The 14,731-nt window shown below is 35.8% G+C and overlaps 1 protein-coding gene across 2 annotated transcripts in view; it reads left to right on the top strand.

Moving 5' to 3' along the window:
• SLC37A1 (solute carrier family 37 member 1) overlaps window positions 1-14,731 on the top strand; it is a 179,218-nt gene that overhangs the window by 43,999 nt on the left and 120,488 nt on the right. For both annotated transcript variants that reach the window (XM_043995792.1, XM_043995791.1), the window contains exon 2: window positions 1,224-1,461. In XM_043995792.1, the coding sequence (XP_043851727.1) occupies window positions 1,406-1,461 (56 nt within the window). In that variant the 5' untranslated portion in view covers window positions 1,224-1,405. The remainder of the gene's footprint in view (window positions 1-1,223; window positions 1,462-14,731) is intronic.

Genomic DNA, 14,731 nt, shown 5'->3' with positions numbered 1-14,731 from the left:
TCGGGGAATGGCTAAAAAATTTGTGGTATATGATGTGATGGAATACTGTGCAATAAGAAATAATGATCAAGATGTTCTCAGAAAAATGTGGAAAGACATACATGAACAGATACAAAGTGAAAAGGGTAGAACCAGGTGAACATTGTACCCAGTAATAGCAATATTGTAAGATGGGAGCGGTTAGGTGGCTCAGTGGATAGAGCATTGACCTGGAGTCAGGAGGAACTGAGTTCAAATCTCACCTCAGACACTTAGTAGCTGTGTGACCCTGGACAAATCACTTAACCCCTATTGCCTTAAACATCCAGGGCCATCTCTAGTCATCCTGATACATCTCTTTACAGTGGACCCAGATGGCTCTGAAGTGGAGAGTAAGGTTGTGACCTTGCACAGCTCTTCCTCACTAAAATCCAATTCAGTGAAAGACATGACATCATCCTGATGTCATGGTCCTCTTCAAGAATGAAGAACAAACAACAACAAAAAATGTAAGGTGATGACTATAAATGACAGCTATTCTCAGAAATACAATGATCTAAGACAACTCTGAAGTTGTTGAAAAATGCTATCCATCCCTAGAGAAATAATTGATGGAGTCTGAATACAAATTGAAGCATACTTTTTAAACTTTATTTTTCTTGGGATTTTATTTTGGTCCAGGTCTTCTTTTACAATATGACTAATATTGAAATATGCTTTGCATGACTATACATGTATAATGTATTTCAAATTACTTTCCTTCTCATTGAAGTGGGTGGAAAGGGAGGGAAAGAATTTGGAACTCAATTTTTAAAATGAATGTTGAAAATTATTTTTACATGTAATTGGGGGGAAATAAAATACTAAATATGAAAAAAGAACAAAAAAATCATCTGGTTTTAATCTTAGTTAAATAAGATTGTATAGTTTTTAAAAACATCTAAATCAAGTTTATTCTCAGATTCTGACACTGGCTTATAGAGAGATATGGGCACAATAAAAAATATTTAGAGAGTGGGTTCAATCTAAAAGGATCCTTTACAACTCTAAAATTCTAGGATTCATGGTGGATTACTATCTGGCATTTCTGATGTTTTGGAAGTAGAATTGAATTGGGATATTTGGGGGAGCACAAGGAGTCAATTAGGTGGGAAATAGTAACAAGATATGTTACATCCAACAACAGCAAAAGACACTACTGTTAAAATGCTTGATTTTTTCATAACCTTTTATTCTCCTTTTAGAGTGCAGAACCATCACCTGAGAGAACAAGGGAAACAAGATATCAGAAAGAACTCAGCAGGACATTTTTTACAGAAACTTTTCAACCCCCACATTAGGAGAAATAATTTGCATCAAGAAATAGACATCATTTTGTAAACCATTCTGCTTTGTGACCTAAAGTCTTCAATTAGCTTTGTGGTAAATGGCTCCACTCCCTACTGGAATCCGGCTTATCACTTCATTCACAAGAGATCAATGGTAAGTTCTAGATGATTTTGGTCTAGTTTAATAGTATTCAAACTTTTCAAATGTCAATTTTTTTAAAAGTAAAAAAATTTTGAAAACACCAGGAAGTAGTAGTTTTAATATTGGTGTCTGTTGATCGAGAAATTTGTTCTTCTTGTTGTCCAGTTGTTTCAGTCATGTCTGACTCTGTGAAGTTTAATTGGGAAAGATACTGGAGCGGTTTGCCATTTCCTTCTCTAGCTTATTTTACAAATGAGGAAACTGAGGTTAACAGGGTTAAGTGACTTGCCCAGGTTCACACAGCTAGTAAATGTCTGAGGCTAGATTTTAACTCAGGTCTTCCTGACTCCAGGCCCAGTGCTCTATCCACTATGCCACCTAGTTACGCTGACTAAAGAATAAATAATACCCCCCAAACCCCCTATGAATTCAGTAATGTTTGAAAATGAATTTAATTAATCATAATAATATCTACATACATTTGAAAATATAATACATGCTTATATGAAACATTATTTAATCTATAGATAATATGTTTACTCATTTATGGATTCATATTGGAATGATTGGAATGACGCCACCTGCTGGAGACTTACTGTAGAAGAGTTCTGCCCATGAAGTGAAGGTCTTTGAGAGCAAGACCAGGAGTCTTTTCTTTGGCATCAGGAAGTGACAGTTGGCTAGTGGGAGGAAGAAGGAAGAGACTGGCCCTCTGTCTCTCTCTCTTGTCCTGGAGACGCCGGTGGAGAAGGGAGCTAGAAATGTGCTTTCCCTTTAATAGATAGATGAATGTAGGCCTTTCTCTCTCTCTTTACCAAATTCTTATTCTCCTTAATTAATGCTTAAAAGCCTAACTCTTGCTAAAGCTTATAATTTATTGGAGACTACTCATTAGATATTTTAGACAGACTAGCTAGAATATTAGCCCTTAACAGAATGTAGGTTTTTTTCATGCAATTTCTTTTAATTTCCCACCACTGCTTATGATTCACAGTCTGGGAACCACTGGTCAAGTGGCATGGTTAGAGTATAGGGTCCAAATCCTATAACAGTACTTTACTCATATAACACTAGTTGTGTATTTCTGCACCACTTTCAGTCATGCTAGTTTCTTGTTTTGCTTATGTAGTACCCCTTCTGGATGCTATATATTAACTTGCATATAAACTTGAACTTGCAGTTTGGGTCTCCTCCAAGATGACTATTACCTCAGATACTAGGGAACACTATGGCTACTCATACTATTGTAGCTCAAAACCATCAATAAAGAACTTCCCCTTAACAGTCTTCCTGGAGATGTGAAGATCTTTATTAAGATCGTAGAGCAGAAATAGTACCTAAAAACTATTCTTTCAAAATATGGGGTACTGGGGGCGGCTAGGTGGTGCAGTGGATAAAGCACCAGCCTTGGATTCAGGAGTACCTGAGTTCAAATCCAGCCTCAGACACTTGACTTACTAGCTGTGTGACCCTGGGCAAGTCACTTAACCCCCATTGCCCAGCAAAAAAAAAAAAAATACGGGGTACTTTGTCTATACATATGCATATACATATATACTCTTTCTGGGAAGGTTGGGTGCAAAGTTAGAGTATTATGATAATAAGATACTTGGGCTACTCACTCCTCTGGTATTATTATGCCCCCAAAGCTTTTTTCTCCTGGGGAATCTTCATAGGACTCTCTCCTGGGCATTTCTCCTGAGTGAGACTCAAGATCTCAAGGTTTACTCTCTATGGCTCGGGCCTTTATTTCTATCACTAGCCCTTTCTACTGGATCCTGACAGAACTTCCCTTGGCCCTAGCTTCCCCTGTTGTAGCTTCCTGCTCTTGGGCACAAAAAGTCCCAGATACCTCCAGTCTGGGCCTCTTGGACTTGGTGAGTACCTTGGACCAGGGATTCTTAAACCTTTACTACTCACTACTCCTTTTCTCCTCAGAAATTTTTACATGACCCCAGTTATAAAAAATAGGCACACATAACCTTTTACTGTGGCCAAATTTTTCACAACCCCCACATTCAGTTATAGAACCCTATATGGGGTCATGACCAATAGTTTAAGAAACTAGTCATTAGACCATGAGAGGGTCTCCATTACCTGATGACTTATTGACCAAACACTTCCAGATGGAGATCGGTGTCAGGGAGGGACTGTGTTCAGAGAAGCTAAGTGCCACTATATACTTTTTTTTTTTAAGTGAGGCAATTGGGGTTAAGTGACTTGCCCAGGGTCACACAGCTAGTAAGTGTTAAGTGACTGAGGCCGGATTTGAACTCAGGTACTCCTGACTCCAGGACCGGTGCTCTATCCACTGTGCCACCTAGCTGCCCTGCCACTATATACTTATTGAATATTCTTGCAGTGTTAGGGGAAAGTTAACCTCTTTTATTAAATACTTAGTGACTTTCTAGTGCCTTATTTCATTCCAACATTGAAACTGAACCAAGACAATGCTGGTTATATCCACACCTCCCAAAACATCCATAGCTAGCTCCCTTTTTTGTTGCCAGAAGTCCTATACACTGAAGCTTCTTTCCTTCTTGAGTGTCTCATGACTACCTGGATTGTGTGTTCCTTCTCCCTCAACTAAATCTTGAATTCTGAAAGTGACTTTTCAATTGCTGGATAAAAGAGTCCCCTTCTGGGAAAGTAGGTCTGATCCTAGCCTCCACTATTGATGGACAGAAAAATCCCCTGCAGGGATTTCCTTCACTAGAAATTATCCTTTATGGATTACTCAGTGAATGGGGTAAGAAAGAGGAATGCATTGAGAGAAGAGGAGAAGTGAGAGGAAGAATAGGTAAAATTGTCTTGCATAAAAGAAGCATGTAAGGAAAAGTTTGCACAGTGGAGGGGGAAATAGAAGTGATCATTGGGGGGCAGCTAGGTGGTGCAGTGGATAGAGCACCAGCCCTGGAATCAGGAGTACCTGAGTTCAAATCTGGCCTCAGACACTTAACACGTACTAGCTGTGTGACCCTGGGCAAGTCACTTAACCCCAATTGCCTCACTAAAAAATTTTAAAAAAAAATTAGAACATGAAGTGATCATTGAGCAGTGCTTAAATTTTATCCTCATCTGAAATGGTTCAAAGGGGGAAGAATATAGATACATACTGAGTTAGGTATAGAAATTTAACTTACCTAATAGGGAATTAGGAGAGGAAGAGGCTAAGAAGAAGAGCTGATAAGCAGAAGGGAGATTAAAAGAGGCAGAGGTCAGGGGGCAGCTAGATGGCACAGTGGATAGAGCACTGGCCCTGGATTCAGGAGTACCTGAGTTCAAATCCAGCCTCAGACACTTAACACTTACTAGCTGTGTGATCCTGGGCAAGTCACTTAACCCCAATTGCCTCACTAAATAAATAAATAAAAATAATGAATAAAAGAGGCAGAGGTCAGAAGCAAAACAAATTTTTGAGGAGAGGCAGGGTAAAAAGATAAAGAGGATAAACAGAAAAAATAGGATGGAAGAAAATACATAGTTAGTATTTGTGACAGTGAATGTGAATGGGATGAATCAGCCATAAAATGGAATTGAATAGCAGAAAGAATTAGAAACCAAAATCCAACAAAATGTTTTTGTTTTTTTAATAAGAAACACACTTGGAATGGAAAGACACACAAAAATTAAAAACTGGGACTGGAGCAGAATCTATTATAGTTCAGCTGAAGTTAAAAAAGCAGGGCTAGTAATCATGATTTCAGACAAAGCAGGACAAAAATAAACCTAATTAAGAGAGAAAATTAGGGAAACTAAATTTTGCTTAAAAATACCATAGGTAAAAATGTGATGTCAGTATTAAAAATATGTGCACCAAATGGAATAACATACACATTGTTTGGGTTTTTTTTTTGTTTTGTTTGTTTGTTTTTGTGGGGCAGTGATGGTTGTGACTTGCCCAAGGTCACACAGCTAGTAAGTGTCAAGTGTCTGAGACCAGATTTGAACTCAGGTACTCCTGAATCCAGGGCTGGTGCTTTATCCACTGTGCCACCTAGCTGCCCCAGCATACACATTCTTTTGTTTTGGTTTGGTTTTTTGTGGGGCAATGAGGGTTAAGTGACTTGCCCAGGGTCACACAGCTAGTGTCAAGTGTCTGAGGTTGGATTTAAACTCAGGTCCTCCTGAATCCAAGGCCAGTGCTTTATCCACTGTGCCACCTAGCCACCCCCCCAGCATACACATTCTTTAAGGAAAAGTTAAGTGAATTATAGGAGATAGTAAAACTATACTAGCAGGGGACCTCAATTTGCTCTTCTCAAAAACAGATAAATGTAACCATAAAATAAATAAGAAATATGAATAAAATTTTAGAAAAGTTAGATATGATGGATTTCTGGAGAAAATGGAATGGAAATACAAAGGAGTATACCTTTTTCTCAGTTGTAAATAGCATCTTCACAAAAACTGACCACGTATTAGGACATTAAAAACCTCACAAATGCAGAAAAGAAAAAATATTAAATGTACACTTTTCAGATCATAATGCAATAAAATGAAATTCAATAAAGAACCTTGGAAGCATAAATTTAAAATTAATTGGAAATTAAATTACCTAATCCTGAGGAATGAGTGGGTCAAAGAACCAATCACAGAAGCAATCAATAATTTCATTAAAGATAATGATAATAATGAAACACCAAACTGTGTGGGATGCAACCAAAGCAGTACTTAAGGGAAATTTTATATTATTAAATGCTTACATCAATAAAGAGAGAAAGAGCAGATCATGAACTGGGCAGACAACTAAAAAGAGTAAAAAAAAGAACAAATTTTAAATCCCCAATTAAACAAAAATAGAATATTGAAAATAAAAGGAGTGATTAATAAAATTGAATATAATAAGCAATTTAACAATAAATAAAAATAGGAACTGGTTTGTGAAAACAAAAAATAGATAAACCATTGGTTTATTTCATTTAGAAAAAGAAGAAAATTAAATTTCCAGTATCAAAAGTGAAAAGGGTTAATATCTCATCAATGAAGAGAAAACTAAAGCAATTCTTAGGAGCTATTTGGCCTAATTATGTCAATAAATCTATCAAAATGAAGTGGATGAATATTTACAAAAATACAAATTTCCCAGAATAACAGAAGAGGAACTAGAATACTTAAGTAACCCTATTTTAGAAAAAAGAAATTGAATAAGACATCAATGAGCTCCCTAAGAAAAAATCCCAGGACAAGATGGATTTACAAGTGAATCCTATCAAACATTTAAAAACAATTAATTCCAATCCTAGACAAACTATTTGGGGGGTGGGGGGGAGGGTAAAAAAAAGAAAAGGAGTCCTACCAAATTGTTTCAATAACACAAATATGGTTTTGGTACTTAAACCAATGAGAGTAAAAACAGAGAAAGAAAACTATAGACCCTAATAATGAATGGGACAAATGGAAACATGTGACTCCATAAGACATTAAGAAATAGCTAAACAAGGTAAAAAATCTAAAACAATGGAATAAAATGTGAAATATCTTATAGGAAAAATTAATAACCTGGAAAACAAGTTGAGGAGAGATAATTTAAGATTCATTAAGTTACTTAAAAACCATGAACAAAAAAAAAAGACCCTAGCTGTCATATTTCAAGACATGATAAAGAAAACTACCCAAATAACTAAGAACCAGAGGGCTAAGCAGAAATTGAAGAATCCACTGATCACCTATTGAAAGAGACCCCAAAATGAAAACTCCTAGTAAAATTACAGTCAAAATCCAGAGCTCCCAGACCAAGGGGGAAAAATATAGCAAGTAACCAGAAAGAACTCAAATACAAAAGAGACACAATCAAGATTACACAAAATTTATCAGTCACTATCTGTAGGAGCAGAAAGAATAGAAGATAATTTTCCAGAAGGGAAAAGATCTAGGCTTACAACCAAGGATAGCCTACCCAGCAAAACTGAGTATAATCCTATAGAGGGGGAAATTGATCTTTAATGGAAAAAAAAAAAGGACTTCAAGCATTCCTGGAAAGAGAAAGCTGAGTAGAATAATTTGACTTATAATCACAAGGGTCAAGAGAAGCATAAAAAGATAAATAAGAGTGAGAAATAATAAGGGACTAAATACAGTCAAAGTTGACATTTGTATATGGAAAGATGATGCATGTAATCCTTAAAAACTTTATGATTATGAAGGCTCATAGAGGGATGTTAAGATGGCTTGAGTGTGACTTTATTATATTTAGATCATCTCAGAAGACTAGAAAGGGTAGAAAGAGGAATGCCTTGGGAAAGAGGAGGGAAGAAATAATTGGGGGAATTATCTGAAATAAATTGGGTGCACAAAGAGGATTTTCTACAACACAGAGTGGGCAGTGGGGGCGGCAAGCAATACTTAAACTTTACTCTCACCTGAATGGGTTAAAGTAAGTAAGAGTATACATATATACACATACAGCTGGGCATAGAAATAGATCTTCCCCAACAAGGAAATAGGAGAGAGGTTAAGGGAAAGGAGAGGAATAAGAAGGAGTATAAATTAAGGGAGATATTAGAAGCAAAACAGAATCTTAAAGAAAGGTGGGGGAGGAGAAGAGAAGGAAAAGTTAAAAAAAATACAATGGAGAAAAATACACAGTTAACAATCATAACTGAGTATGAATGGGAAGAACTTACCCATAAAATGGAAGAAGATAGAATGCTTTAGAAACCAGAATCCAACAATATGGGCTTACAGGAAAAAGAAACAAAGAAACAGATGAGTTAAAATAAGGGACTGGAGAAGAATCTATTACACTTCAGCAGCAGTGAAAGAGGCAGGGATAGCAATCCTGGTCTCAGACAAACAAAAGCAAAAAGAGATTTAATAGAGATAGTGAGGGAAACTAGATTTTGCTAAAAGGCATGATGGACAATAAATTAATATCAGTACTGAACATATGCACAATGGCATAGCATACAAATTCTTAAAGGAAATATTGATAGAAGGGGACTTCAATTTACCAACTCTCAGACCTAGATAATGGATTTTTTTTCATTACCTTCCCAACAAGTAAAGGATTGAGAGAGAGAGAGAGAGCGAGAGATAGAGAGAGAGAGAGAGAGAGAGAGAGGGAGAAAGAGAGAGAGACTTTAGAACTGAAAAAAAATGAATTTAAGAAATACTTCTTTCCAAAATTGGTAGACAGTTCACAACTCCACCAACAATTTATTAAAGTACCTCTTTCACCACAGCTCCTCCAGCATTTCTCACTTTCCCTTCTCATCAACTTTGTCAATCTGATGAGTGTGAGCTTGAAATATCAGAGCTGTTTCACTTTGTCTTTATCTAATTATTAGTAATTTAGAACATTTTAAATGACTTTTTGAATTTCTTCCTTTGAAGTTTGTCCATTTATATCCTTTAAATTCTTATTCTATCAATTGGGGCATGATTCTTAGTCTTATGAATTTGAATTAGTTCCCTTATACATATTAAAAATTAGTCCTTTATCAGGGAAGCTTGCTTCAAAGATTGCCCCTCCTACTACTCTTTCACTTTAGCTAAAGCAATTTTGTTTGTGCAAAAGCTTTAATTTTATATAACCAAAATTATCCATTTTACTTTCTGTGATCCTCTCTCTGTTTTGGTCATGAAATCTTCCTCTATCCAAGGATCTGAGAGAGAGAGTTTTCCTTCATCCTCTAATTTTTATGTCTAAGTTATATAGGCATTTGGAGTGTGTGTGTTTTTTTCCAATGATGGTGTGAGGTGCTGTTTATACCTAGTTTGCTTTCCAGTTTTCCAAAGATTCTATTGAATAGAGAATTCTTTTTTGTTTTTAAATTTAATATTTCATTTTTATTTCTTAAGTTTCTCCCTTCTTCTATTGAAAAGGCAAGAAATACAATACCCCTTCCACATATGGAGTCATGCAAAGCTTATATCTTCATTAGCCCTAGTCTGAAGGGGGGTTGGGGAGAGAAAAAGAAATAAAGAGAAAAAATATGCTTCAATCTGCACTCTGAATCCATCAGTAAGTGGATAGCATTTTTCATCATAAGTCCTTTGAAATTGTGGTAGATTGTTATATTGATCAGACTTACTAAACCTTTCAGTTTATTTTCTTTACAATATTGCTGTTACTATGGAAATTATTCTCCTGGTTCTGCTCACTATAGGCCTCACTCTTCCACATTTTTTCCATTGCTTCTCCTAATATTCTTGACCTCTTATTCTCCAGATGAATTCTATTATTTTTTCTAGCTCTATAATGTAATTATTTGGTAGTTTTATTGGTATGGCACTGATTAAGTAAATTAATTCAGATATTGATTTAGTAGTCATTTTATTATGTTGGCTCGTGAAAATTGTACACAGTTAACAGCAACACTGTATGATGATCAACCGTGATAGACTTAGTTCTTCTCAGCAATATAACAATCCATGAACAAGTATTATTTCTCCATTTATTTAGATGTCTTTATTTGCATGGAGTGTTTTATAATTGTGTTCATATAGTTCCTGTGTCTGTGTCTTTTGAGAGTTAACTTTTAAATGTTTTATGTTGTCTAGTTAATTTAAGTGGAATTTCTCTTTCTCTTCCTGTGAAGTGTTGTGGTTAATATACTAAAAGTTTATATGGGTTTGTTTGTTTTTTTTTTTTTTATAGCTTACACCTTTGCTAAAGTTGTAAATTGTTTCAATTAATTTTTTAGTTGGCTTTTTAGGGTTTTCTTCCCCCCCCCCCCGCCCCGGGCAATGAGAGTTAAGTGACTTGCTCAGGATCACACATCTAGTAAGTGTCAAGTAGTATCTGAGGACAAATTTGAACTCAGGTCCTCCTGAATCCAGGGCTATATAAACAAGTCTATCATCTGTTTTAGATGCAGGAATAACACCTGCATTCTTTTAGTTTAGGTTCAATGTTAGAATAAAATAAGGCACTCTCAAATAATTGAATAGCTTATAAAAATAATTTTACTTTGCCCTCACACAACAAGGATTTTAACAAGGCTACAGTAGCACTTAGCTTTTTTGGACTGTGAACTCTCTCATCTCCATATGGAAATGCATCTGGTCATCAAGGCTGGGTATGTTGACTTATGTGGTCTTCAGATATCTACCACATGGGAGAGGTCCTGATTCTATTTGGGCGGAACTTTTATGCCCTTTCATAACAAGGTAGCTGTTTTAAAGGAGACAGGAGTCAAACCGAGCTCCAAGAACTACTTTTTTTCATCTTTTAGAGAAAACTAGTCCCTATGGGCAGAAGACCAGAGAACCCTGGTCTTACCAGAATACCCCCATGATGGCAAAGTCCTGAGGATCCATCATTTTACCGTTTTAGGCCTTTTACTAGATAATCTCCCTGGAATAAGCAGGGAGGGGAAAAGGTCATAGACATCTTTGCTTTATTTTTGAGCTTATTGGAAAGTCCATTTTATATATAAACTGCATCTTGATTTTAGCTAGGTACTATCGATCATATTAACAAAAGCTCTACCTAGTCCTATGCATTTTTTTTTTAAATGGTTGGTATTGTATCTTGTCAAAACTTTTTCTACATACTGAAACAACCCTGGTATAATCTAACTTGTTCATAATCAGTTAATAAATATTTATTAAGCTGCTATGTGTCAGACACTGTGCTAAGTACTGTGGGTACAAAGAAAGGCAAAAGACCATCCTTGCTCTCAAATAGCTCTCTGTCTAAAAGAGGAGATGGATAAAATTATGTACAAACAGATTAAACGCTGGATAAATTAGAAATTACAAAGAGGGGAAAGTAATAGAAGTAAAGGAATGGGGAAATCTCCTGGCACAGGTAGAGTTTTTCGCTGAGACTTGAAGGAAGCCAAAATGCAGATGAAGAGGGACAGCAGTCCAGGCTGTCCAGGTAGACAGCCAGTGAAAATGACCAGTATATGGGGACGGCTAGGTGGCACAGTGGATAAAACACCGGCCCTGGATTCAGGAGTTCCTGAGTTCAAATCTGGCCTCAGACACTTGACACTTACTAGCTGTGTGACCCTGGGCAATTCACTTAACCCCATTGCCCCCGCCAAAAAAAAAAAAAAAAATGACCAGTATAGAGAAAAGTGTGCCGTGTGGGGAGCAGCCAGAGAGACTAGTAATAGATCATGGAGTGTGAACAGGGTAGGATGTAAGGTATAAAAAGACAGGAAAGTTAGAATGAGACCAAGTTATGAATGAATGTGCCTTCCAATACCTACTAGAGGACTTTATATTTGATCCCAAAGGTGATGGGGAGCCACTGAAGTTTATTGTGGTTTGTTTCTTTTGTCTTCTTGATAATGTTTTATTTAAAATTTCTGCATCAATATTTTTTCTTTTCTTTTCATCTGCATCAATATTCATTAGGAACATTGGTCTTTAACATTCTTTGTTTTGAGTCTTACTTGTTAGGTATACATACATGCCATATTTGTATCATAGGAGGAATTTGGTAGCATTCTTTTCCCTTTTTTTATAGCAGCTTTTATAATATGGGAATTAATTGCTTTTTAGATATTTGATAGAATTGCCTTGTAAACCCCTCTGGTCTCAGTTTTTATTTGTTGTTATAAGCTTATATTTTTCTGAGATAGCATTATTAAAGTCCTCTATTTCTTGTTCTGTTACATTAACTATTTTATATTTCTGTGACTTTATCCAGTTCATAATGTCATTTCATTGATATATAATTTGTCAAAATATTTTCCAATAATTTCCTTTCTATCTTCATTGGTTATTCAGTCTTTATATTGCTGAGAAGAGCTAAGTCTGTCACAGTTGATCATCACACAGTGTTGCTGTTAACTGTGTACAATTTTCTCCTGGTTCTGCTCATTTCACTCAGCATCAGTCCACTTAAGTCTTTCTAGGTTTCTTTGCAATCTGCTTATAGCAAAATAATATTCCATTATATTCATATACCACAACTTATTCAGCCATTCCCCAGTTGATGGGTATCCCCTCAATTTCCAATTCTTTTCCACCACAAAGAGAGTTGCTATAAATATTTTTGTACATATAGGTCCTTTTCCCTTTTTATGATCTCTTTGGGATACAGACCTAATAGTGGTATTACTGGGTCAAAGGGTATACACAGCCCCATAGCCCTTTGGGCATAGCTCCAAATTGCTCTCCAGAATGGTTGGATCAGTTCACAACTCCACCAACAATACACTAGTGTTCCAATTTTTTCACAGCTTCTCCAATATTTATTGTTTCCCTTTTTTGTCATAGTAGGTATGAAGTGGTACCTCAGAGTTGTTTTACTTTGTATTTCCCTAATCAACAGTGATTAAGAGAATTTTTTTTCATATGGCAATAGATAGCTTTAATTTCTTTGTCTGAAAACTGTCTGTTCATATCCTTTGACCATTTCTCAATTGGGGAATGACATATTTTTTGATTTAGTTCTCTATATATTTTGTTTGTTTGTTTTGGCAGTCTATATATTTTAGAAATGAGGCCTTTATCAGAAACACTAGCTATAAAAAATTGTTTCTGAGCTTTCTGCTTTCCTTCTAATTTTGGCAACCCACTTATTCTTCAGCCACCCTTTATTGAATATAATTTTCTTGGTATTGTGTTCTGTTAAAAATGTGTAATATTTTTTGCTTTTCTTCATTTTTTTGCAAACTCCTATGCCCTAATTCATACATGTTCAGATTTGTTAAGATGCCATGCACAGGGGGCAGCTAGGTGGGGCAGTGGATAGAGCACTGGCCCTGGAGTCAGGAGTACCTGAGTTCAAATCCGGCCTTAGACGCTTAACACTTACTAGCTGTGTGACCCTGGGCAAGTCATCTTAACCCAAGTGCCTCACTTAAAAATAAAAATAATAAAATTTTTTTAAATTTTTTAAAAGATGTCATGCACAGCCAAGAAATATCACACTCCTTTGCATTTTCATTCAATACTCTTCAGAAGATGTTTTATGACTAAATTTTCTAAAACTTATTCAAGTTTGAAACATCTTGTTTCTTTAGTTATAGTTAGGTTTTTTCTAGGCTGGAAATGGATACTTTGAGTTCTCCAATATGATAGTCTTACTGTTTATTTTCTCAAAATCATTTTGATTTATAAGTATCTTGATTTCTGTGCCATTTGGGCATTTGTGTTTTTAAAATGCCGTTAATTCATTATCTATGACAGTGGCATAAAATTCAAATGGAAATGGGAGCCACTAAACCATCACATAATGATGCCTAAGGGTCACATATTGCCTTAGTTTTTACAATTTGATATCATGTCCTGTCCCTATTTATTGTTTACTTATTTTGTTAGATATTTCCCAATTACATGTTAATCTCTTTAAGCATCAGTCAGTAATGTGGTGGGCTTCTTGTTGTCCATGGGTTTACATGTTCTGACACTCTGATCTGTGGCATCACCCCATAGTTACCCTCTTTATCTCTTTTAATTCAATCTATTTTTTATACTATTTTGCCTATGATCATTATTGATACTCCTTCCTTTTCTTACCTTTAGTTGAAGCATATTCTGTCAGTATATATTTTTCAGTGTGTTTCTTATAATTAAAATATTATTGGATTCTACTTTCTAATCCATTATGTTATACTGTTCTGTATTATGAGTGAATTCATGCTGTTCACATTCACAGTTATGGTCATTAATTACGTATTCCCTCTATCATATTGTTTTATATTTTTCTTTTCTTTGTTTCCTGTCCTATCTTTGTTTTTTTAAAAAAAGAAGGTAGTGAAAGAAATTTCTTAAGAACCATCATTATAGGCTTAGTGCAATCTGCTTCTTTTCCCCCACCCCCCCTTCTCTTCACCTCACTCAGAACCCAATCACAGTTTTTGTTCTCTTCTTGATCCAGCTCAATAATTTGAATTTGGTTTGTTTAGGATTAATCCCTCCCTTAATCCACTTCCCCCTTTTTCCCCTACTCTTCCATTCTTCTCTTCCTCCTGTTTCCCTGTTAAATGAAATATATTTCTGTACCCAGCTGTTTGACTGTATTTTTCCCATCTTTGACCAGTCCAAATTTTTGTCTACTCAGCCCCTTCCTCTTTGTTTGAGTAGCCTTCCATTTCTGCTCTGCACCCTGATGTGAGATAACTTTTAAGATTGTCAAAACATAATAAAACCACTTCTAAGTTATGCATTTATCAATTACCTCTATGATACCCCTCCATCTTCCTCTTTACCTCCTAGATTCCCTGCCTTCCTTCAAGTCTCAGCTAAAGTCTCACTTGCTGCAAGAAGCTTTTGGTAGTATCCTCGATACTGGTGCCATCATTTTCTATTATCCTCTGATTTACCCTATAATATATCTTGTATGTAAATAGTTGTTTTTGTATTATCTCCTCTA

This window comes from Dromiciops gliroides, chromosome 3, assembly GCF_019393635.1.
Source record: "Dromiciops gliroides isolate mDroGli1 chromosome 3, mDroGli1.pri, whole genome shotgun sequence".
Taxonomy (NCBI): Eukaryota; Metazoa; Chordata; class Mammalia; order Microbiotheria; family Microbiotheriidae; genus Dromiciops; species Dromiciops gliroides.
Note: the sequence above shows the minus strand (reverse complement) of the source record. Positions and strands in the feature narration are given on the sequence as shown.